We start from the raw sequence: 23,821 nt of genomic DNA, 5'->3' as shown, positions 1-23,821 counted from the left end.
TAACAAGCTCTACATCTTGACCACAGCTAAAATATAATTGGTCCTCCGAACAATGGAGATGAGATGTCAACCATAAGTTTGTGGGTGGGGCCTCGGTGGTTTCTATCTTTTATCAAAGTTGTTAATATTGTGCAAGTCACCAGTTACACGAGATCTGATAAAAGATACAAAAATCATCAACTCAGGCGGGCCATACCATGTGAACTAAGCAATTTTGGGAGCATTTGGACATCATTCTCATTGTTGTGATGAAGACAGCAATTTGTAGCTCAATTTGGATAGAAAATTTTCAATGTTTGGGCTGAAATTTTATACAATGCTTAGTTTACATAAAGTGTGGCTCATGGCTCCCTTTTCTTTCTCCATGGCCCTCTGTTTCTTGCCCCATCCATTGAAGAGTTAGATCTTTCCACATTGCCATGGGCGTTGAGTACTCCGAGATCTAGGCCATCTTTAATAGGAACCTTATCTGGACCCATCAATACGCATCCTTACCGTCACGGATTCAGAATCACAAATTTTGAAGAAGAAACAAAAGGGAAAAGGACTGGCAAATTAAAAAACAGAAGGGAGAGTTATTTGATAATCCGGCAGTGCATGATGCTCAATGCTTAGGCATTTAGAAATTATAAACCTCTGGTTTGTGGACACTTGTCTGATGAAGCAGGACCATTGGATTTTATTTTTTATTTTTTAATTGTCCAACAAATGTCCACCCATCTGATAATCAAATGACCAAATAAACCTAATTTTTGGTTCATGATACATATAGACTGGGACCCATAAATTGGATAGTTTTATTGAATAGACTGTATTACACATTTCTATTTCCAAGTAATTTAGAAGTTGCTATATATCATCACCCACCACAGGCTGACAGAGTACCGAATTTTTTTTTTTTACTCAGGAGTAGAAAAAAAAAAGAAAGAAGCGGAAATGACACACAAATGATATACACCTGCATTACATTAGTTCTTATTTCTGGAGAAACAAGCTTTTAACCCATCAATCGCCACCCACCGTTGATCATCTCTCAGTTTCTCTCCGTTTCTAGTTGGGCCCCCAACAGATAAGATGCATGACCTTCTCAGCTTTCTCAGCTTCCCTTATTCGGCGTTTCTCATCTGAGCCCGTCTTCATGGTCACATGATCAAAGACAGTCGAAAACCGCCGCACTTGATTGGAAGAGCTGGAATCTGTTGTGGCCCTCGATTGAGGGGATCCGAGACTGGCCACCCCTTTTGATACTTGGTCCTTTATACTTTGCACTGTCTTAAAAATCCTATTCATTGGAGAAATTTGAATTTTGGAATATAAAGATATGGGAGACAGAGAAAGGAATGGTTTTCTTTGGAAGGGTTGGATGTGTTAGTACTGTATTTATATAGGGAGATGAAAAGGGAGGCCAGCCAATCACAGCAGGAGTTTGCTTTTGGAATAGAACGTGGTTTTGGAGGAAACCAGGAGTTGGTGGGGAGGTGGGAACCACCGTAGCTGCTGGAAACGCGACACCAGTTTTATAAAAAGAGGAAACAGACTACTCTGAATGGAGCTTTATTTGTACATGTGGGGTCCAGCTAGGGTGCAACTGAGGGTGAGAACTGCCAGGCTTTGGACTGAGCTTGGGCTATCATGGTAGCCCAATCAACTTTTGGGTGGGGTTTGGTGTAAGTCATTTTAGTCCGATCCAACCCATCTTGTTAGGTATCATGGTAGCCCAATCAACTTTTGGGTGGGTTAGGCCTAAGTCAATGGGTAGATTATGATTCAAGTGGAAAGTAGGGGTTTTATCAATTTCCAGGCCAAGCCAGTTCAAGACCTGGCCAAACCTACTATGCTAAGACCATGCTGGTTTGGGCCTTAGACATATGTGTCTGCTGGAGCTTGATCCTGGCTTGGCCCATGCTAGGCTTGAACTTATCTTGGTCTGGCCCAAACCTGTCTCACTTCTACCCCTATGTGCAACTTGGATTTAGTTCAAATGGAACCCTCGAACTTGAAGTTGGGTGGGTAACGGTCCCTAGTCCTCATAAGTACTTGCCATGGTCCAGCCTTAACCCTGTTCAGTCTAGAAAGGCCTTGGCCCTGGTTTAGCCTTGTTGGGTAGGGCTAGACCAAGGCAATGAAAACAGTCATGCCTAAATCTCAGTAGTTTGTGGGAGCATCCTTCTCTATCCACGATGAATGGTTTCAATCGTTGAAACATGATCTTTGACATCCCTTTACATACTTTATGATGGTATGTGATCAATTCAAATACGTCATTAAAGTTTAGACAATATAATAAGAGTTTCTAGCTTAGCCAAACAACTTGCCGAGCCTCAGGTTTCAAGTGTTCAATACCTTGGGTTTGATAGCTTGCGTTGGGTCTCAGGTCGGGTCATGCCTCCTGCTGACTCCACGTGGCGTTGAGGTTGGTGATTGACCCTCAACCCAACCAGACCCACTTAAGTTGCACCCCTAGTTCGACTTTTACCGATTCAAATAAGTTATTGTGGTGGACCCATGATGGATGGGTGATCTGCTCAAAAGCTTAACCATCCAAATAAAATATCCTAGCCATCAGATTTCTTCAAGTCTGATGAGGACATTAATTTGTGGCTCTATATTTTCATCCTATACATGGAATGGTTAGCAGTGATAGTACAGCTAGCCTACTAGATCAACGGATTATGTTATTGGAGGGGATTGGATGCATCGTTTGTTGTCAATGTCTTGTATTTATCTATAAATAGGTTTAAATAGGTTTGTCAATGACATCGAAAGACCACTTGATCCCATCAAGCACATGTCGATGCCATCGACAAATGCTCGATTCCATCAATAAAAATTTTTTAAAAAATAAAAATAAAAATCCTACTTGATTGTTGGATAGCTTTAAAAGCTACTTCTCATTAACATTGAAGGATTTTTGATATCATCAACTAGTCCTCGATAGCTGTAAATGCCATTAAAGGTTCTATCTAAGGCACGTGTAGAATTGCATTTGTGTGCGATTTGTTTCCTATTCTGATTGTGATAATATATATATCGGGTGTAATCTGGATGTGGGCTTTCCAAGTTATTCTTAGCGCATAGATAAGACATATAAGATCAGGCATCTCTTGTAGTATTACTTTCATAATGTATTACTTCATGCTGTGATTTTTCTCATGATAAAATTCATATTGCTTTTTTGTTAAACTTGTTCATGCAATTGTGATTACTTTGCTTGATTGTCTGAGTTCCAACATAATTAATGGAGGCAGAGGAATGCAACTGAGTCCCGGCTCAACCAGAATCCTAGCCATGTTAGGCTGGCTTTGGTCTGAGAGTTACCGCACATATGTTGGATTTGTGCCTGAGCTGTGTGCGGAATACCTCCGGCATGTACTCTAACAAACCTCCTCGTCATCCGATGGTCCGTTCATCTTATCTCTCCTACCATAGAATTAGGCGGGGCCCACTCATCGAGTGTTCATCTTGGAATCTCATAAAGGAAGCAGATCCATGCACTTGTACCACTTTAGAACGTATGGTACGTTTGTTTGCGGCGCTTGAAGAAGGGGCCGAGTAGAATTGTATAAAGTAGAAACCAGAAAGCATCAAGCATTCCTCTGCTTTCGTTTGGGAATCCTGGTTCAGAGTACCAACGAAGAACCGGTGGATTTACTAAAAACCACTTGGAAAAGGCCTCCTGTTTTCACAACCTCTTATTTATATATAAACACCTCTTCTGTCTCTCTCTACATCAGTTCAGAACCACAGAAATACAGAGACGGAGATGTGTTGGACACGCAGAGCGTGGATCGTCGCTGCCAGCGTGGGAGCCGTAGAAGCACTGAAAGATCAGGGCTTCTGCAGATGGAACTACCCATTAAGATCATTCCATCAGCAGGTGAAGAAGAACATCCGATCATATACACAAGCCCAAAGACTCTCTCCCTCTATCGATTCTTCTTCTCGTATAGCAGCACTGAAGAAAAGATGCGATGAAGAGGAGAAGCAAAAGCAATCAGAGGAGTCACTGAGGAAAGTTATGTATTTGAGCTGTTGGGGTCCCAACTAAAACGCAGAGGAAGAAAACCCACCTGAGATTTTGTCAAATGAAGATAATCACACTACCTAATTGTAATTTTTACTAGAAATACATATACAATAAGACGGATTCATTACAAATGTTTTTTTTGCTATTATGATGGTTTAGTTGTTTTACTTCTTCTCATGTCAACTTGGCTGTGTTTGGATGCACTATTGAATTGAATCTCAACAATCTACTCGAGGATTCGTTTGGATGGTGGTAAATGGTAAATGATTTACATTGTTAATGATTTACTAGTAAATTACTTGAAGGCTGTAAATTGATTTACAGCCCATCTGTTTGGCTTTAAGTAGTAAATCATTTCCTAGTAAATTATTTACAGTATTTGGATAGCCTGTAAATGGCAAATGAAATCTATTATATAGGCTTTAATTCAAAACAATGAAGCCGTTACCATCTCCTCATTTACTAATAAATAAAAACTCACCTTTTTAGGAGGGAGCTTTGCTAGTAAATCATTTATAACTAATAAATAATTTACTAGTAAATTAGAACATCCAACCACAAATATTAAATGATTTGCTACTTATCTCATTTACCACCATCCAAATGACCCCCTAGTGTCTTGTCTGAAGCACAGAATCATAGAACTGCTACACCCATCATGTTTTCTTGTCAAAAGACCCTCTATTTACTCTACACCATACCCTCGGCTAATTTAATTTCGACTCTCACATTGCACCAAATTTCTTGATTAATTAGTCTAATTTAGTTCAAAGTCTCGTGATATTTCACATGAAGTTTGGTGCAACCAAATTCAGCCTACGCTATAGTCTTAATAAGTTCAAGTTCCAATTTCATCTTGCAAGTTCAAAGACACTGATGTTCTTTGGCCTAGACTGCTTGGCTTCTTTTTTAAGCTCCACTGATTCTATCACTGCAGTCCTTGTTAAAGTAACCACTGCATGCACTTACCGAGTTGAGTGATTCAATGAAGCAGAGATTGACATTTCATAATTACTTCACGTATATATTCTTAATATTTATATTAAAACATATTAGGTAAGGAACACAAGTCATACATGAGAGAGCAGACTTACATGACTAAATCATGTGTAGAAGAATTCAAGAATTGTACTAGTTACAAGTAGCTAGTCAGCTTAAGTCTTAAGTTTCTAAAAAGGAAAGGGTTGAGAGAATGCATGCAAAGGCGGTAAGAAAAAACTGAGGGGTTTTGGCACCATAAATTTGGGGGATTTCAAATCACTTATCTGTTTGGTACCATAAAATAACTGGAAATTTCAAATCCCCTCCTAGATGAAAGCGATTATTATGTCTTAAAATCCTCTCATGAGTCACGTGTGTAACATGTGTGTTACTAGGCTACTAATCTATAAGGCACGTGGCCCATTGATGAAATCCCAAAACAATGGGGTTGATTATCAACTAAATCACTAAAATTCTTAACATTATCCATGTAAATCAATGGTTAATCACTCGGATGTGATCCTATGATTGTGGGCCATATGAGACTTGGAATTTCATCATGTTCGGCCAAAGTATATACTTCAACTGGCTTATTACAATCATTGTGTCAAACATTACATATGTACTCTAATTAGGGATATTAGAGTTTAGTAATTAAATTCAAATATTCATAACTACTTTTGGATTACTGAGGGATTCAGAATCCAGGGTACCAAACACAACCGGAGGATTCCAAATTCAAGGTATTTCAAAACCAAGAGATTTCCAATCCAAGAGCTTGCACAGTGAGAAAAGACTGAAGAATGTGAACTAATTTAGTAATCAAAGACTGAGGGCACTGAGGGCATATGGTTTAAACGATACAGATCATGATAGAGTGGAATGCCGCAAGTAGACTCATGTAGCTGACCCCAATTATTTGGGATAAGGCTTAGATGATGATGATAATGTTTATAAATGCATAATATCAGTCCATCATTTTATGACGGTCGGTTCATGGCTTGTGTAAGGTGAAATGAATTGAAGCAATTCAGTTAAGCACCGAGGGAATCAAAGGCATGCCATGAGGTTGGTGATTGCCAGATTTGTTAGTTTTTCCACTTGGTGAGTGGAATATTTAGATTTTTTTTTAATTAATCAAAACCGATTCACATGGCTATGATTTAAGAAACAGTCTTTAGTGGTCTATCTCTCAACGGCCTGAAGACATGCCCAATAGTTGGAAGTGAGATTTTTCACTTAATTCTAAAATGGGCTTAATGGATTGAGAATTAAGAAATACAGAAGAAAAAAACTAAAATAAAAATAATATAATTTTTAGTCGTTTATGAAATAAGCAACTTATTTTTTCACTGGTGGGAGCCATAAGTGAAATGATTTGGGAAGATTAACGGTTAGGATTGTCCAAGAGTCATTAATAATGCAAAAGAAGAACAAAAATAAAAAATAAAAAATACGCATGTTTGAAACCAATCTCTGCCGAATAGACATTAGTATGTAAATCACCAGACAAAATTACAACTTCTATACAAAAAAAATTCAACTTCTAGGATCCCCGTTGTGGGATTCTCGCCCATGATTTTTCTCTGTTTTGATTTTCTTCTTTAGTTTCAGTTGGGTCCCCAACAGCTCAAATACATTACTTTCCTCAGTGACTCTTCCGACTGCTTCGTTTTCTCGACTCCATCTCCACTCTTTGTTACGAGAGAGGAATCTACAGAAGGAGAGAGTCCCTTGGCCTGTGCATACGATCCGATGCTCTTCTTTGCTTGCTGATGTAGAGATCTGAAAGCGTAATTCCATCTACAAATGCCTTGATCTTTAAGAGCTTCAACCGCTCCCACGCTTGCAGCGACGATCCATGCTCTGCTCGTCGAACTCATCTGTGTCCTGTGATGATGCTTCTTCTTCTTGGATTTGAAAAGAAGAGAATTTCCAAGGGGTGGAGTATTGGGTTTTTGGATGAGGAAAGAGAAGTTGCAGAGAGAGTTATATAAACAGACTAGTAGAGATGGGAGGTTTTACATAAACTATTGGCGGGTTTCTTCGGTGCAAGTTGCTCGTTTTGGAAAACAGCTGTCTGCTCTCCAACATACCAGCGGCTTTTGTGTTTTTTAATAGGAAACCACGGTTTTGCAAAGGCAATTGCCTGTGCCACCTGCCCGCAAAAAGTTCCTGTAGTTGGAAGCTACGTGGGCTACAGAGATGCGCGTGAGAAATCTACTCCGTTCGTCAGTTTCTCAAGGTCACGACATACAGGAATGCAGCATCCAAAACTGATGTAGCATCAGTTTCAAGGTCACAGTGGACAGGAATGCGAAAATTAACCTGGCCGCTGATACTTAAGACGGACTGAATTAGAAATGACCTGATTGTTAAAACCTTAAAACAGTTGTATGTCACAAACTAGAATGAGAAACTACTTAATTAAGTAGCCAACCTAATCAACTTGTCAGTGGGTGTTGTTAAAAAGGATGTCTTAAATTTGAAAAGTTATGGAAAAAATTCGACTAGTTGAAGCAAGCTCGACTCGAAGCCTAGCAACAATGTATCTAAAATTCCCGAGGTCCTCGACCAGTTAAGGAACAGACTCGACCAGTCGAAGGGGTCTTCAACTAGTTGAGGGACAAGCTCGACCAGTCGAAAGTTACGCAGATGGCATGCAGATTGCGTAAATTTGAGACGGTTTCAGAGAGGTGCATAAGTGGAGTTTCTTAAACTATAAATAGGAGCCCCTAGGACCATTCTAAGTAATGCTAAAGCTTCCTAAAACTATTCTAAGGGTTTAAAAGGGTGTAGTAAGGGTGAGATTCGAGGTTGTTCGAATCGGGTAAGCCATTTCTCTTTGTAATTTATGCTTTCATAGTGGAATTCTATCGCTTTCTGCCATGGTTTTTTCCCGAAAGGATTTTTCATGTTAAATCTTTATATTCTCTTGTGTTTGCTTGGTGCTCTTCGATTGTTATCCTAGATCCAAATCTATGTAATTCCGCAGACCAAATCCCAACAAGTGGTATTAGAGAAATCGTTAGGGCACAGATCTGAATATGAGGGATAAACAATAATGGTAAGCACTAGGTATGATATTGAGAAGTACTCAGGGAAAAATAACTTTTAGTTATGGAAGATCAAGATGATTAGTTCCTTAATCAAGTAAGGCGAAGATGTGTTCATGAGGAGCGAAAGTCTACTATGACTGATGATGATTGGAATACTCTTGATAAGAAGGCTTTATCTTTGATCCGTTTATGTTTCACGGATAAAGTTCTCTACAATGTCATGAGGGAGAAAACTGCGGCTAAGTTATGGGTGAAGTTAGAGGATGTTTTTGTGAAAAAAATCCTTTGAAAATCGTCTACACTTGAAGCGTCGGTGGTATAACTTCAAGATGACAGAGGGTGGAGATCTGGAGGCTCTCATCAGCAACTTTAATAAATTGGTTTGCAAATTGCTAGATATGGAGGAAGTGATGAAAGATGAGAAATATGCATGTATGTTGTCGAATTCTCTTCCGATACCGTATGGGTCATTCAAGGACACAATGTGCACCACAAATAAAACCCTGAGTGTCAACACCATTATTTCAGTCCTTCAAGGGAATGCCATGAGAAAGCTAAACGGTGACATGAGAACATCTTCTGATGCATTGTTTACGAGGGGTAGAAATTCTGAACAAGGTACAGGATCTTCAAGTTCTTGATCCAAATCAGAGGGCAAGCGTAAAGGTAAAATAAAGTGCCGGAACTGTGGGATGGAAAGACACATGAAGAAAGATTGTACAAATCTTAAATCTAAGAGAGAAGAATCTGAGGCTTCATATAGGGAGGTCAACGCTGCCACGTCGAATGGATTGAGTGGATGTGATGGTGATGTCTTGTTTGTGTCAACGATCAGACGCCCATACGATGATCGTAAGGGCAAATGGATTCTAGACACAGGGGCATCTTTTCACATGACTCCTCATCGGAGTTGATTCACCAGCTACGGAGAGCGCGATGGTGGACAGGTGTTTATGGGTAATGACAATGCATGCAATGTTGTGACTGTTGGTACGGTGGGCATCAAGATGTTTGATGGGACAGTGTACCCTGACTGATGTGAGGCACGTTCCCGACATGAAGAAGAATATGATTTCTCTTGGTGTACTTGAGGCAATGGGCTGCAAGTTCACAGGTATTGATGGTGTTTTTAAAGTATTTAAGGGGGCACGGGTGATCATGAAAGTGCAACAACTCGGTAATCTTTACAGGTTGATCGAGAGCACTTCAAAAGGTGGAGATGCAGTGGCTGTAGCGGATTCCACCTCTGTACGTGTGTGGCATGCTGAGCATGGCCACATGAGCAGGCAGGGTATGAAGGCTGAGACGCGTCTTGTTTAAAATCAGTGTACTAAAGATTCGGTTAAGTACTGGTACATTTAGGATAAAGGGTCAGGGGGCTGCAAAGAAGGTTCTTGGCGATGACATTCATAGACACTAGAAGGGGAGCAGGTTTTAGTAATCACAGGTAGAATACCTTGTGTAGTATTGATCAAGGATGTGGTGGACCAGGTAAAGCCTGTGAGCATTCCCTATGTGGCTCAATTCAAGGATTTCCTCGGAACATGTCATAAAACAAATGATGAAAAGCAGGATATATCTCACGAGCCTTATTCGAATGCGATTGACAGTGTATGTTATGGTCTATATTAGACTGGTTATTTCACAGGCTAACAGTGTTATGAGTAAATACCCCGGCAAACAATATTGGGTGACGATGAGATGGTAAAAAGACCACGTCTTTACTTTTGGGAAGACAGGGACAAAGTTGGTATGGTATGTGGATTCAGATTACGCAAGTAGTGTAGATTATAGGAAGTCGACTTCAGGTTACTTGTTTGTATCAGCGGGTGGAGCAATTAGTTGGATGTCCATGTTATCCAACGGTACTTGAGAAAGAAGGCATAACTCTAGAGAAGATTTACACCAGCATGAATACGAAAGACATGATTACCAGGTCGTTCCTGAAGAGAAGTTCAAATTCTGTGCAACTTCTCTGTGCTTGGCAATGACATAAAAGAAGGATGGAATATGCACGGGAAATTATGATGTGATACAGAAATAAGAGAAGAAGTAAAAAAAACTATACGTTTGAAGATTGAAGATATGGTGGAGATTGTTTTTAAAAAAAGATGTCTTAAATCTAAAAACTTTTGAAAAATGTTTGATTAGTCGAAGCAAATTCGACTCAAAGTCCAGCAACAATGTATCTGAAATTCCTGAGGTCTTCGACCAGTCGAGCGCAGATGGTGCACGGACTGCGTAAATTTGAAACGGTTTCAGAGAGGTGCATAAGTGAAGTTCTATAAACTATAAATAGGAGTTCCTAGGGCCATTCTAGGTGATGCTAAGGCTTCCTAAAAGTATTCTAAGAGTTTTTTGAAGGGGTTCTAGAGTTTTAAAGGATGTAGCAAGGGTGAGATTAAAGGTTGTTCGAATTAAGTAAGTCATTTCTCTTTGTAATTTATGCTTACATAGTGAAATTTTGTTACTTTGTGCCGTGGTTTTTTCTCGAAAGAGTTTTCCACATTAAATCTTTGTGTTCTCTTGTGTTTGCTTGGTGCTCTTGGATTGCTATCCTAGATCCAAATTTGTGTGATTCCGCAGACCAAATCCCAACAGTGGGCAGGTTGCCCACGCGGAATTTGTAAGATTTCATAAGATTGATGGTTAAAAGTCCATTTTATTTTCATTTTAATATAAATAATAAGTTTTAATTCCATCATAACTTTTGATCCTTTAAATTTTAGGAATCATGTCTAACATGAAAATGGCTTAGAAAAATTATAAGAATAATGTGTTTAAGTAGGATACTTATTACTATTTACTAAAAACTATGAAGTCCGGTAGAAATGATGAACGTCTATAAATAGTGTGTTTACTATTTATAATAAGTCATATTTTTAGAGAGGTTGAGCGTCCTAGGTTTGAATTTATTATTTGAAGGGCTGTAATTTCGTTTTTATTATCAATTAATTTGTTTTTAAATTTATTAGAAATTTTTTCTATTTTATACCTTATGGATTTGAGGAAACTCTGCAAGGAATCCAATGAGCTCTATGGATTCGGAGTGCTCCGGTGAAGACGGGGATCAACCTCATCACATCCTTCCTTGCATCAAAAACTCAGGTAGGCCAGGCAGGAATCAGTGAGAACGGAAAAATCCATGGTGGAAACTTTCCTTGAGCCCGCAATAATGTTTTTATGCCATCCAAACAGTTCATAAGGTTATTAGCATTAGGATAAACTGTAAGCATAACCTTATCCAAAACTTCTCTGGTCCCACAAAGTTTCCATTGATGAGCATTCACTCCATGTAGTTTTGTGTGGCGTGGTCCACCTGAGTCTCAAAACCAGCATACAAACCTTTCCGCGGCCAAAGTGTCGTTTATATGATCTGTTTATCAAGCGGGTCCCACTTTGGATTTGGATAGAAAGCTAAGCCAAAGAAAAAAAAAACAACCTGATGGCAAACTCAAGCGGCCCGTCTTTTTGTTTTTTCAAATGATGTTTGGGGGTGCTGGTGTAAGAATTTTATAAGACTGGCCTTATTGATCAAGGGTCTGAATTGTCCTGAGGGTTGGATAGTGTAATCAGAGTACCAGTGGACCCCACTCAGTTTACAGCTGGTTGATGCAGGACGTTCGTAGTTTATTTATTTATTATTATTATTATTATTTTTGGTTCTAGAGGATGCAGACATAAAGCTAATGGTTCGATGATCCAACCCATTAGAATGCTAGGATTGGTTTAATGTCCTATGCACTCGTCAATCCACTCCTGATATGGGCCAAACGGTGAAGGCGCTGATGGATCGAGAATTGATAATTGCAAACTAGATTTTAAATCACATGAAATCTGTTGGATTTTGCAAACCGTGGAATTGAATGCATGGTTGGAAAGATTGGGTCTTGACTGAAATGATTTGGGAAGATTAATGGCTAGGATTGCCCAAGAATCACAAAAATAAAAAGAAGGGGGGAAAATAAACACACTTGTAACGGATCTTCGCCGAATAGACATAAGTATAAATCACTGGACAAAAATACAACTTCTATACAAAAAATTCAACTTTTAGGATCCCCGTTGTGGGATTCTCGCTCATGATTTCTCTGTTTTCCTCTTTCTTCTTTAGTTTCAGTTAGGTCCCCAACAGCTCAAATACATTACTTTCCTCAGTGACTCTTCCGACTGCTTCGTTTTCTCAACTCCATCTCTTCTCTTTGTTACAAGAGAGGAATCAAGAGAAGGAGAGAGTCTCTTGGCCTGTGCATACGATCCGATGCTCTTCTTTGCTTGCTGATGTAAAGATCTGAAAGCATAATTCCATCTACAAATACCTTGATCTTTCAGTGCTTCAACCGCTCCAACGCTTACAGCGACGATCCATGCTCTGCTCGTCGAACTCATCTCTGTCCTGTGCTGGTGCTGCTTCTTGGGTTTGAAAAGAATGGAATTTTTTAGGGGTGGATTGTTGGGTATTTGGATGTGGAAAGAGGAGTGGCAGTAGAGATTTATATAAACAGACAAGCAGAGATGGGAGGTTTCAAAAACCGGAGGCGAAATTTTGGCAGCAAGGTACTCGTTTCGAAAAACCGCTTTCTCCTCTCCAACATACCAGCGGCTTTTGTGTCTTTTGATAGAAACCACGGTATTGCAAAGGAATGGAATCCACTCCAACACCTGTTGTACGAAGAGCGTGCGATACGTCAGATTACTGGGCCCACTACCGTGACGCGTGTTTGACATGCTTCCTGTCGGAGGGTGCACATCGAGTCGCCGAGCTGGCCTATGCTAGCTGACCTCAGCTCGAACTCGGCTTGGCCCGGTTCGGTTCGGTCAGCAGCTCAGGTCAGTTCAAGCCAAGTTTGAGCAAAGATCGAGCTGAGTTCGCCATTGCAGCATTTTCACAAACACCTAGACTGCACTTTCAAAAACTCACTCTATTTGAAACAGCAACAATGGTTTTATAGGTATTTTATCAAATACCTTATAAGCAACATAAAAATTAAGAAGAAAAAAAGGTGTTGGTTTCATATACATACCTTGCCACCAACGGCCTTTCTTTGAGTCATTTCATCAAACACTTGGTGAGCAAATCAAAGTAACCGAGTCACTAAACTGGTTCAATCCGAGTTCCATTTGAGCTGGGTTCGATCCGTGTCGAGTCAAGCTGGGCCAGGTCGAACTCGGCTCCAACTCATTTTCGAGCTCAAAAAATCAGCTCAACTCGGCTCAAGCTCAGCTTCAAAACGAGTCAAATTGAGCTTTTTCGAGTCGAGTCGAGTCGAGCTAACCGAGCTAGGTTCGTGTACACCTCTATTCTTGTGTGGTTTGCGTGACTAGGCTTTGATAAACAGTGATGTGGATGAGACCCCGACAGTAGGGCCCACTTTGCTGTATTCGTCGTATATCCAGTTTGTTAATCGATTTTTAAAACTTATTTTAAAATAGTCTCAAAAAATGAAGCAGTCACATATTTTAGGAGGCCCACATCATCAGAAACAGTAATTATTGAACATTCACGATTAAAACCTTCTTACCATCCATCGTTGATGCTTATTGTTGATAAGGTAACACCGACCTAGACGAATGGAAAAAAAAAAAAAAAAAACCAACAAATATTAGCTTATTTTAAAACTTATTTAGCTCATAAGAAGTTTTTAATTACCAATAACCATTGTTTATTGTGCTGTGGTCTGCCCAAAATTTGAATCTGGTTCAAATTTACAACAATGGGCTAAAATAAGTTGTAAAAACAGATAAACAGCATGATATCCAATGCATACATCAAGGTTGGCCCTACCATTAGGGTTTCAGCCAAATTGTGCTCTAAAATTTAAAAAAAAAATAAAAATGAATGGACCATTATGGTAGAGCCCATAGTTTTGCCATGAGTATAGGTTCCCCATGTTCGTGATGCATTCTGCACTAGGCTCTCAATTCATTTCTCCACTGCAAAAATTGGACACATATCATAGTATAGAATGCAGCACAGGTTGGTAATGTGTTGATGTGGAAATATTATGTGAGCCCCAGCCCACTCCGATGTATGTGTCATATTCACACTATTCATTCATGTTTTCGCATCATTGTAAGGCATGAGCCAAAAAATGAGACATATCTAAAGCTCAGCGAACCACATCACAGAAAGCAATGGCCCACTTGAAACTTTCCTAGGGCTAATGGATTGTTGGATGGATCATAGATCCATTGATAGTTGGTTCAGAAAGAATTCCAATTTAGTCAAAACCTCAATTGATGAATGAATTGATAGTTGGTTTAGAAAGAATTTCAATTTAGTCAAAACCTCATTGATGAATGGATCAAACAAGAGGGGTTGGAGGATTGAATATGGACGACTCAATGACTAATAAGATGAATACTTTCATGATTATCCAATCATACTCTACTATAATTGACACCCTTGTAGCTTCTTAATAACAATTGAAATGCATGAATTGGGGGTTATTAGTGAGTATCACAAATTCATTGGTGTAAAAGAGGTGAAGAGTCATGCATTAGAAATGGAAGATTGCAAAGAAACAAAGAAACGCAAGGTAAGATGACATTTTATAAAATTTATTTCATGAATAAAATTCTAATTCAATGTGTAGGCCTGCACCATCAGTTGTTACCGATACAAAAATGACACGCAACAAAGGCAGTTCTTCGAGCTGGGGTTATTGCCATTCTAAAATCAGGACGAGTTTAATTTTTCAAGTGGAAGGTTATGGAGGAGTTGGAACCATGGAAACACTTGAGGGGTCACGGCTCACGTAGATGGAATTATGCCTTGAAATGTTTACACTGACAGGTGAAAAAGAATAGTAACATCAGCTAAGAGAGTCTCTTGTACCCTCAATTCTCCTCTACCTAACAGGAGAGATGGAGAGGAGAAGCTAGAGCAATGAAAAGAATGAAAGTGGTGATTTTAGAAGAAAAAAATGAAAAACAATGGAGATGTTGAAAACGTGAACACTAGGTAATGGTGATTGTATTCAAGCAATGGTGATACACATTTAACTAATACAGAGGACTGGTATATAAACATACAAAAAACAGAGTAGCAAATTGTATAAAATCTGGGGGAAATTGCATGAAATCTGGGGATTGCATGAAATCTGTGCACGAAATCTGGGGATTGCATGAAATCTGTCTGATTTCAAATTTCAACGTCACCTTCCCATCTTGTCTGATTTCAAATTTCAAACACCACCTTCCTTATCTTGTCTGATCTTCCAACGTCTCCTTGTCCTGCTGGGTCTGAGTTGTGCTATACTCTCCCTCAAACGGTGCCGGGGTTGGAAGCAGAGTTTGGTTCGAAGGTAACTGAGACGTCCCTTGGACATTGGTTTAGTGAAGAGGTCTGCTACTTGATCATTAGTGGAAATGTGGTGAGTGATAAGAAAGCCAAGTGTAACTCGTTCGCGCACAAAATGATAATCCAACTCAATATGTTTACTACAAGCATGAAACACTGGATTAACTGTCATATGAAGAACACTATGGTTGTCGCAGTAGAGGATTGGAGGAGAGGCAAGTGGAATGTGAAGATCTTTTAGAATAAATGTCATCCAAGTGAGTTCGGCTGCAGTGTTGGCCATGACACGATACTCCGCTTCGGTGCTAGATCGAGAGATGGTATGCTGTTTCTTTGCACACCAGGATATGAGATTTCCTCCAAGAAACGTACAATATCCAGTGGTGGAGCGCCTTGTGGTGGGACAGCCTGCAAAATCTGCATCTGAGAGAGCACATATATCAAATGTATTATTGGAAGTAAAGTGTAAGCCCATGTCAATAGTCCCTTTGACGTATCTTAAGATACGGCGAACCATTTTTAAATGCACGATAGTAGGAGCATGCATGAATTGAGATACATAGTTAACACTGTATGAAAATCTGGACATGTGAGTGTTAGATACTGTAAAGCACCGACAAGTCCTCCAAAAGTAACTTGGATCTTCCAATAAGACGTCATTAGATGAGGTCTTGGTCTTTGCTTCAAGTGGTGTGCTCATGGGCTTACAGTCAACCATGCTGGCTCGTTCAAGGATGGTAAAGGCATAGCATGACTGGGACAGCTGGAGGCCAGCAGGTGTTTGAGAGATCTCGATCCTAAGAAAATGATGAACTGGTCCCAAGTCCTTCATCGCAAATTCAGAACTCAGAAGCTGAACGAAGGTTGTAATGAGAGCAATAGAGGATTCTGTGAAAAGTATATCATCTATATAAAGAAGGAGAATTAGTGTATCAAAATCAGAATGAAAAATAAATGAGGATGGGTTTGCTAGACTGCAAAAGAAATCATATTTAAGAAGAAAATCACTAAACTGATCAAACCAAGCACGAGGTGCTTGTTTTAGGCCATAGAGAGCTTTTTGAAGTTTGCAAATATGTGTTGGATATGAAGGTTGTTCTATGTAGATATCTTCCGAAATTAAACCATGCAGGAAAGCATTTTTTACATCAAGTTGATGTATGGACCATTTCTGAACAAGTGCTATAGTGATGACCATGCAGATAGTTCCAGGTTTGATTACTGGAGAAAAAGTCTCGGTGCAGTCCAACCCATCAACTTGATGATACCCCTTTGCTACAACTCGAGCTTTGAGACGATCTAGTGAGCCATCTGGTTTGAGTTTTGGCTTGAGCACCTATTTAGAGCCAATAACATGCATGTCAGAAGTGCCAGAAACAAGTTGCCAAGTCTGATTTTTATGAAGAGCCTCAAGTTTCTCATCCATTGCAGCCTTCTAGCCAGGGTGAGCTAAGGTAGATCGAATATTTTGAGGTTCACGAGGGATATTGGCTGAGGATGTGGAGGAAGTCAAGGCATATTTTGGATTGGGTTTAACAATTCCTCTATGTGAGCGAGTAACCATGGAATATGAGAGGGGTGCTTGTGCTTGTAGAGGTTGAATTTGTTGAGGTGCTTGTGCTTGTGGAGATTGAATTATTTCAATTTGGGGCTGTGAGACTGTTTAAGAGGGCTCAGACTCAGGCTGTGAAGAATGTGGGGGTTGCTCATGCATCTTAGACTCGAGTTAGAGTGACTCGTGCTTAAGGGGTGCCAACTGCATCTCGGACTCAGGTTCAGACCTGAGCTGCTGGGTCCCATGTCGACTTGTATTTTCAGTTGGGGAGAGAGAACGTGCAGAAGTTTTTGAATCTGGAGGGGATATTGACACTGTCGGTAAAGGACTCAAACATAGTCGTGTAAGGGTTGGCAACTGAGTCTTTACAACAGGATTGGAGTCAGTAGGAGGTAACCATGAATCAAAGATGCTAATGACATGTGATGTAGGAGGAGTAATGCTTTGATTTTGAGTACGTTTATAAGGAAAAAATAACTCATAAAAAACCACATGGTGGGAGATAAAAAAAATTTTGCTAGAGGGATGAAAACACTTGTATCCTTTATGTTTATCACTATAGCCTACAAAGATGCAAAGTACGGTTTTTGGATCAAACTTGTGTCGCCGTGTATCCCAGGTGTAAGGAAAACATTTAGACCCAAAGACACGAAGTGAAGAATAATCAGGATGAGTGTCATACAGTGTAAAGTATGGAGTTTTAAAATTAAGAGCAGACGAAGGCAACCGATTAATAAGGTAGACAGCGGTAGTGAAAGCTTAGACCCATAAAAATAAAGGGGCACCACTGTGAAATAACATAGTCATACCTAGTTCCCGTATTATCCTATGTCGCCTTTCAACCATACCTGTTTGCTCTGGAGTATATGGGCATGATACTTGATGAATGATACCTGTGGAAAGAAAATGAGATGATAGCTTGGAGTTTATGAATTCTCCTCCTCCATCAGAGTGAAAAATCTTGATTTGTTTGTTGAATTGTCTAGTAACATATTGTTCAAAGACTAAATAAGCATTTGCAAAATCAGATTTATGTTGTAAGGGAATGATCCAAGTATACTTAGAAAAGTCATCTACCAAACATGCATAATATCTGAATTTTCCAATTGATAAAATAGGAGCAGGTCCCCACAAGTCGCAATGAATTTTTTCAAAAATACTAGAACTAGAATGTTCAGAATAGGAAAACGGTAATCTACTAAGCTTTCCTAATTGACAACTATCACAAATGTGTTCAGGTTTTATAACGCCTATAACATCAATCAATCCTTTATTCTTTAATAACTGTAAAGCAGAAAACTAAGGATGTCCTAAGCGTTGATGCCAAACATCAGTTGAGCCGGATTTGAATCGATGAGAAAAATAGAGCTTTGGCGAAGTGGGAAGAACATAGAGATCACCCTTGTGCCTCCTTGTGATCACCGGTTGTCCGGTTTGTCATTCATTAACACAAAAGTCAATATTAGAGAATTCACAATTAACAGGAAACTGAGTTGTTAGCTGACTTACAGAGAGCAAATTTTGTTTTAAGTCAGGAACTAGTAGGACATCGTGAAGAGGTAAGGTATTATTTTTTTGCTTAATGCTAGAATCTCCAATACCAAGAATTGGTAGAGAAGATCCATCACCAATAAGAACTGAATCTGCACCAAAGTAGTTGCGAATATTGGTTAACATACCTGGCTTACCTGTCATGTGGTTAGAGGCTCTTGTGTCTGAGGTCCACTCTGTTTAAGTGATGGTGTTATCCAAGGTGAGAGCTACAAGAGCTTGTGGTATGTCATCATGTTGAATTGGTTTTTTGGGCACCCACCAACATATTTTTGCAATATGTCCCATCGTGCCATAGTACTGACATTTTTCTTCACGGTAAAGCTCTTGTTCTGCAGAGGTCATACGATGTTCTCCAGGTGGTAGAGGACGTCTTTGTTGAGAGCCCGAAGTGGGACTAGCAGAATAAGCATGGTTTCATTCTTTTGGGTGTTGTGCCTGAAATCCTCTCCCAGTTGATATGAATTTTTGTTTGTTGCTATGATATCCTGAGGAGGATTGCTGGAAGTGTTGTTGTTGCTACCCATAAAACGTCATTTGAGGAGTGAACGAGTTTGGGACATTTGTATGATTAGAGAACCAACTGCGTCGCTGATCAAGACTTTAGAGTTGTGAGACCAGCTTAGCATATGAAGGCCTTGGTGGTTTTATCATGGTAGTGGTGAAAGTTTCATATTAAGGGCCAGGGCTAGTAAGAAGGAAGAAAACTTTTTCTTTGTTTGGGATAGGTTTCCCGATAGATGCAAGATTATCACATAAACCCTTGAAGGTGCGAATATGTTCTCCAATGGGTTTGTCAGCTTCTTTGCGAAGATATGTTACCTATTGTCTGAGTGTGAATTCACGTTCTTGTGAATCTTCTGTATATGCATTCTTGAGTGCATCCCAGACAGCATGGGCTGTGTCTAAGTCAACAACGAGGCCGAGAGTTTCTTCAGAGAGTGTTCCAATTATCCACCCACGAATAAGACGATGCGCATTTCGCCAGGCAATGTATGCTTCGGTTAATCTTGGTGCAGAACTTTATATATCTGTGATGTTATTTGAATCTAGTATGGTGTATTTGGTGGGTGCAGGATCTTCATTAGAAAGGTGGCCGACTAGTTCTTGGCTTTCTGCAAGAGCCAAGGCTTGTTCACACCACAAGGGATAATTTGTAGGACTGAGTTTGAGGGTAATGAAGTTACCAATATTGAGAAATAGTGAAGTCATGGTTGCAAGGAGCTGCTGGGTTGTGCCGTGTGGTCACACAGGGCTTTGATACCAAGAAGAAAAAAATGAAAAATGATGGAAGTGTTGAAAATGTAAACACTTAGCAATGGTGATTGTATTCAAGCAGTGGTGATATACATTTAACTAATACAGAGGACTGGTATAAAAACATACAAAAAACAGAGTAGCAAATTGCATGAAATCTGTCTGATTTCAAATTTCAAACACCACTTTCCAATCTTGTCTGATTTCAAATTTTGAACATTCAAATTTCAAACACCACCTTCCTTGTCTTGTCTAATCTTCCAACGTCTCCTTGTCATGCTGGGTCTGAGTTGTGCTAATAATTTTAAGCCGTTGGATTCCCAACTAAAACACAAAAAGAAGGCCCGATTGAGAATTTGTTAATATAAATCATGACAAACATTTGCCACTCCTGTGGTTGGATGTTTTACTTTTCTTATTGTGGGCCATGAGCATCAATGATCTCAATTTAGCTGTGTTTGGATGTAATATTGAATTGGATCGCAATAGTCAGTTCAATAAACAAGAAATAATCAAATCATCATCACCTTCATCATTATTCACGTGAGAATCGTTTGGGCTACAGAATGCAATCCCATTGGTTTGGAATTGGACATAGAAAGGAATGTAACTGCCATTTGAGCGTTGCTTCTTGGAAAAATCCATAGTATGTGATCCAAAAACCAAGGCAGTTTTCACATCCAAATGCAAAGGTTTTTTAATTCATGTCTTACCAAAACTCATTATATTCCTATATTCATATAACATAATTTTTGTAAGAAAATTAACTAGACTCAACCGAACTTGATGCAACTTGATTTCAACCTACTTCAAGACAGTCGATCCAACTCCAACTTGATTAAGACCCAATTTTAAATCGGGTCCAAAATGCTAGACCTAGTATATCTACCCCATTAATAAACAGTTTTGGAAAATTGGACTTGGGCTAGTAAAGTATTGGGCTTGTTTTGATGTTTCACGCACTTACCAATTGAATCCTAAGATGGGTCAATCTGTGAAGGCATTGATAGATCGAGAATTGATGATTGCAAAAATCCAAATGGCACTTAACTGGACGACTTGTTTGGCAGTTTGGATCTTGCAACTTATGAAATTGAGTCATTTTTAAATCAGCTTTGAGTTGGAAATGCTATTTCAGGAATTTTGATTTCTCTAAAAGACCTTCGTGGCATAAAACCCCCTAAAAAAAAAGAAAGAAAAAACAGAAATTCAGGCTGTCAAACGAGCTAAAGAGTTGATGTAGAGCAGGTTGTGGACAGTTTCATGGCCAAGATTGATCAGAAAAGGCCTGGTCGACGACAAAAGCGATCCGGACCATTAAACCTTAAATGGGGCGTATTTCACAGTCCGGAATGAGTTATCGGGCGTAAAATATACGATTTTAGGGTAGAACGAGCTACTTTAGCCACCCAACCCCGCTATGTTGGGTTGCGCAAGTCGGATTTGCGAAATACCACCACATCGACGGTAATTTTCCTATTTTAATTCCATTTTTACTATAAAGAGTAAGTTTTAGTTTGATTATAACTCTTCATCGGTTGAACTTTAGGAGTTGCGCCCAACGCGAGAAGTGCTTAGAATAATTAGGAGAATAACTTGGTAAAGCCAAATATGAACTTACTATTTTTAGCCAAAAACCTTGCACACCAGTAGACATCACGACCATCTATAAATAGTAAGTTTACTATTTATAGTAACTTGTGAATTCGAGGAGTTTTAGTTGTAATATGATTCTAAAATTCCTCTCGTTCTTCGGTGTCCCTATTTAAAGAGTTATGAACTCGTTTATTTCAATTACCAATCAATTTTAGATTTTATAGAATTTATTTTTTATTATTCTTATTCTTTTCCTCGTGGATAAGAGTATTCCCAGTGAGGAGTCTAGAAGAGTAAGTTTTATAATTTCAAAACAATTATCCCCTCGAGGAAGACGGTGCTCAACCTCACCTCCTTCCCTGTGTGAGGGAGCATGCCCAATACTTTGAATTTGCAAGTAATGAGAATGCATTTTACTTGAAATTAATGCATTTGCAATCCATAATTTAGTCGCTCGAAAAATCTCATTTTTTCGCTGCTTAGAGTCAGAAATGCAGCAAGAAGAAATATATTTGTTAACCAAAATGATTTGGGAAGACTAACGGCGAGGATTGTCCAAGAATCAAAAATTATAAAAGAAAAACAAAAGGGACTTTTTTTTTTTTTTTTTTTTTTAATTTTTAAAGCACTTGGAACCAATCTTTGCAAAATAGGCATTAATATAAACCACCAGACAAAATTACAACTACTATACAAAATTCAACTTTTAGGATCCCCATTGAGGGATTCCCGCCCATGATTTTTCTCTGTTTTGCTTTTCTTCTATAGTTTCAGTTGGGTCCCCAACAGCTCAAATACATTACTTTCCTCAGTGACTCTTCTGACTGCTTCGTTTTCTCAATTTCATCTCTTCTCTTTGTTACGAGAGAGGAATGGAGAGAAGGAGAGAGTCTCTTGGCTTGTGCATACAATCCGATGCTCTTCTTTGCTTGCTGATGTAGAGATCTCAAAGCATAGTTCCATCTACAAAAGCCCTGATCTTTCAGTGCTTCAACTGCTCCCACGCTTGCAGCGACCATCCATGCTCTGCTCGTCGAACTCATCTCTGTCCACTGCTGATGCTGCTACTTGGGTTGGGTTTGAGAAGAAGGGAATTTCCAAGGAGTGGATTGTTGGTTTTTTTGATGAGATAGGAGTGGGAGTGATAGAGATTATATATACAGCTCATGACATATGGGAGGTTACAAAAACCAGAGGCGGCTTTTTTTTGCTCGTTTTGGGAAACCGCTATCTCTTATCCAACATACCGGCGGCTTTTGTTTTTTATATAAAAACCACCGTTTTGCAAAGGAGCGGAATCTGCTTTAACACCTGTTGTACGAAGAGCGTGCAATACGTCGTGAGTTTCTTGGGCCCAACAAGACGCGTGTATGATGGACGACTCGGATTGGATAGTGACCCCCTCCACTGCCAAGTTGGTGAAATCGGCCTTGCATACTGGTAACTCAAGACGCTATACCGTAGTGTGTAAACTCTACAGAGCCCACTGTGATTCATGAGCCTTATCCACGGAGTTCCTTATTTTAGAGTATTAGACCAAAATCGAAGTACATCCAAAGTTCAAGTAGACCATGCCATCGAAGGACATCCAAAGTTCAAGTAAACCATACCATATGACGACACAATGTGAATTGAACACTTACCATTAAAATCTTAAGAGGCCAAAAAGGTATTGAATATATTTGAGTTTTCCCTTCATTCGTGATTGTGTGTGACCTTATGAGAAGGCTGTAAGACAAATAAGTATCATTATGATCCTTAGGAAGGCTTCCACCATGGGGTGGGATCCAGCTTTTGGATATGCTTCAATTTTGGGTTTAACCCATACAATGATCTAAAGATAACTACTGTGGATAAGCCACATGGATTCATGGTGGGTCTAACAGAGTTTGCTCAATAGATGAGGTCATGGGTTCGTGTGCCCACTATGGTGTGGGGATGTGAGTGCCTGTTTGTAATATAAATAAAAGAATAAAAAAAAAAAGAGTTTACCTTTCATTTAAATAATATTTATAACAAAATTAACTAGAGTCAACTGGGGTCCTTACTCTTACTGCAGTGGTAGACTCTCGGGAGTTCCAACACCTGGTTGAGGGTTCGAGTACCCATAGGTGGTGAAAATCCACCACAGTGTGATTGTGTGAAAAAAAAAAAACTAGACCTGGCTTGACCCTACTTGATTTCAACCTAGCTCAAGATAGTGGACCCAACCCCAACTCAATTACAGGTCCAAAATGGTAGACTCATACCAAACCTAACATGGATGCATGTGATGAGGTCGAACACCGTCTTAGCTTCTCTACACTACTCACAAAGATTCCTATACTACTCACAAAGATTCCTTGAATCAATTATAGAAATTTCAACTTAAACTCGCTAAAATTAGTGACTTACCATAAATAGTAAACTTAATATTTATAGATAGACATTATTCCTACTAGACTTCGTATTTTCAACCAAAAAATAATAAATGTCCTATTGGTGAGCCCACG

At 39.4% G+C, this 23,821-nt stretch overlaps 4 protein-coding genes across 4 annotated transcripts; 1 reads left to right on the top strand and 3 right to left on the bottom strand.

Moving 5' to 3' along the window:
* Positions 1-3,695: 3,695 nt before the first annotated feature.
* On the top strand, positions 3,696-4,175 carry LOC131236819 (uncharacterized). The gene has a single exon (XM_058234288.1). The coding sequence runs from the start codon at positions 3,764-3,766 to the stop codon at positions 4,046-4,048; it is 285 nt and encodes a 94-aa protein (XP_058090271.1). The 5' UTR covers positions 3,696-3,763; the 3' UTR covers positions 4,049-4,175.
* A 2,308-nt stretch (positions 4,176-6,483) lies between these two features.
* Positions 6,484-6,994, bottom strand: LOC131236826 (uncharacterized). Its single transcript, XM_058234300.1, has one exon. It carries the CDS (start codon positions 6,889-6,891, stop codon positions 6,619-6,621), a length of 273 nt encoding a protein of 90 aa, XP_058090283.1. The 5' UTR covers positions 6,892-6,994; the 3' UTR covers positions 6,484-6,618.
* A 5,059-nt stretch (positions 6,995-12,053) lies between these two features.
* On the bottom strand, positions 12,054-12,798 carry LOC131242226 (uncharacterized). Its single transcript, XM_058241123.1, has one exon. The coding sequence runs from the start codon at positions 12,793-12,795 to the stop codon at positions 12,184-12,186; it is 612 nt and encodes a 203-aa protein (XP_058097106.1). The 5' UTR covers positions 12,796-12,798; the 3' UTR covers positions 12,054-12,183.
* A 9,160-nt stretch (positions 12,799-21,958) lies between these two features.
* Positions 21,959-22,764, bottom strand: LOC131241219 (uncharacterized). The gene has a single exon (XM_058240285.1). The coding sequence runs from the start codon at positions 22,370-22,372 to the stop codon at positions 22,100-22,102; it is 273 nt and encodes a 90-aa protein (XP_058096268.1). The 5' UTR covers positions 22,373-22,764; the 3' UTR covers positions 21,959-22,099.
* Between the last annotated feature and the right edge of the window lie 1,057 nt (positions 22,765-23,821).

This window comes from Magnolia sinica, chromosome 1, assembly GCF_029962835.1.
Source record: "Magnolia sinica isolate HGM2019 chromosome 1, MsV1, whole genome shotgun sequence".
Classification (NCBI taxonomy): domain Eukaryota; kingdom Viridiplantae; phylum Streptophyta; class Magnoliopsida; order Magnoliales; family Magnoliaceae; genus Magnolia; species Magnolia sinica.
The sequence above is the reverse complement of the archived record's forward strand: the minus strand, read 5'-3'. Positions and strand labels throughout refer to the sequence as shown.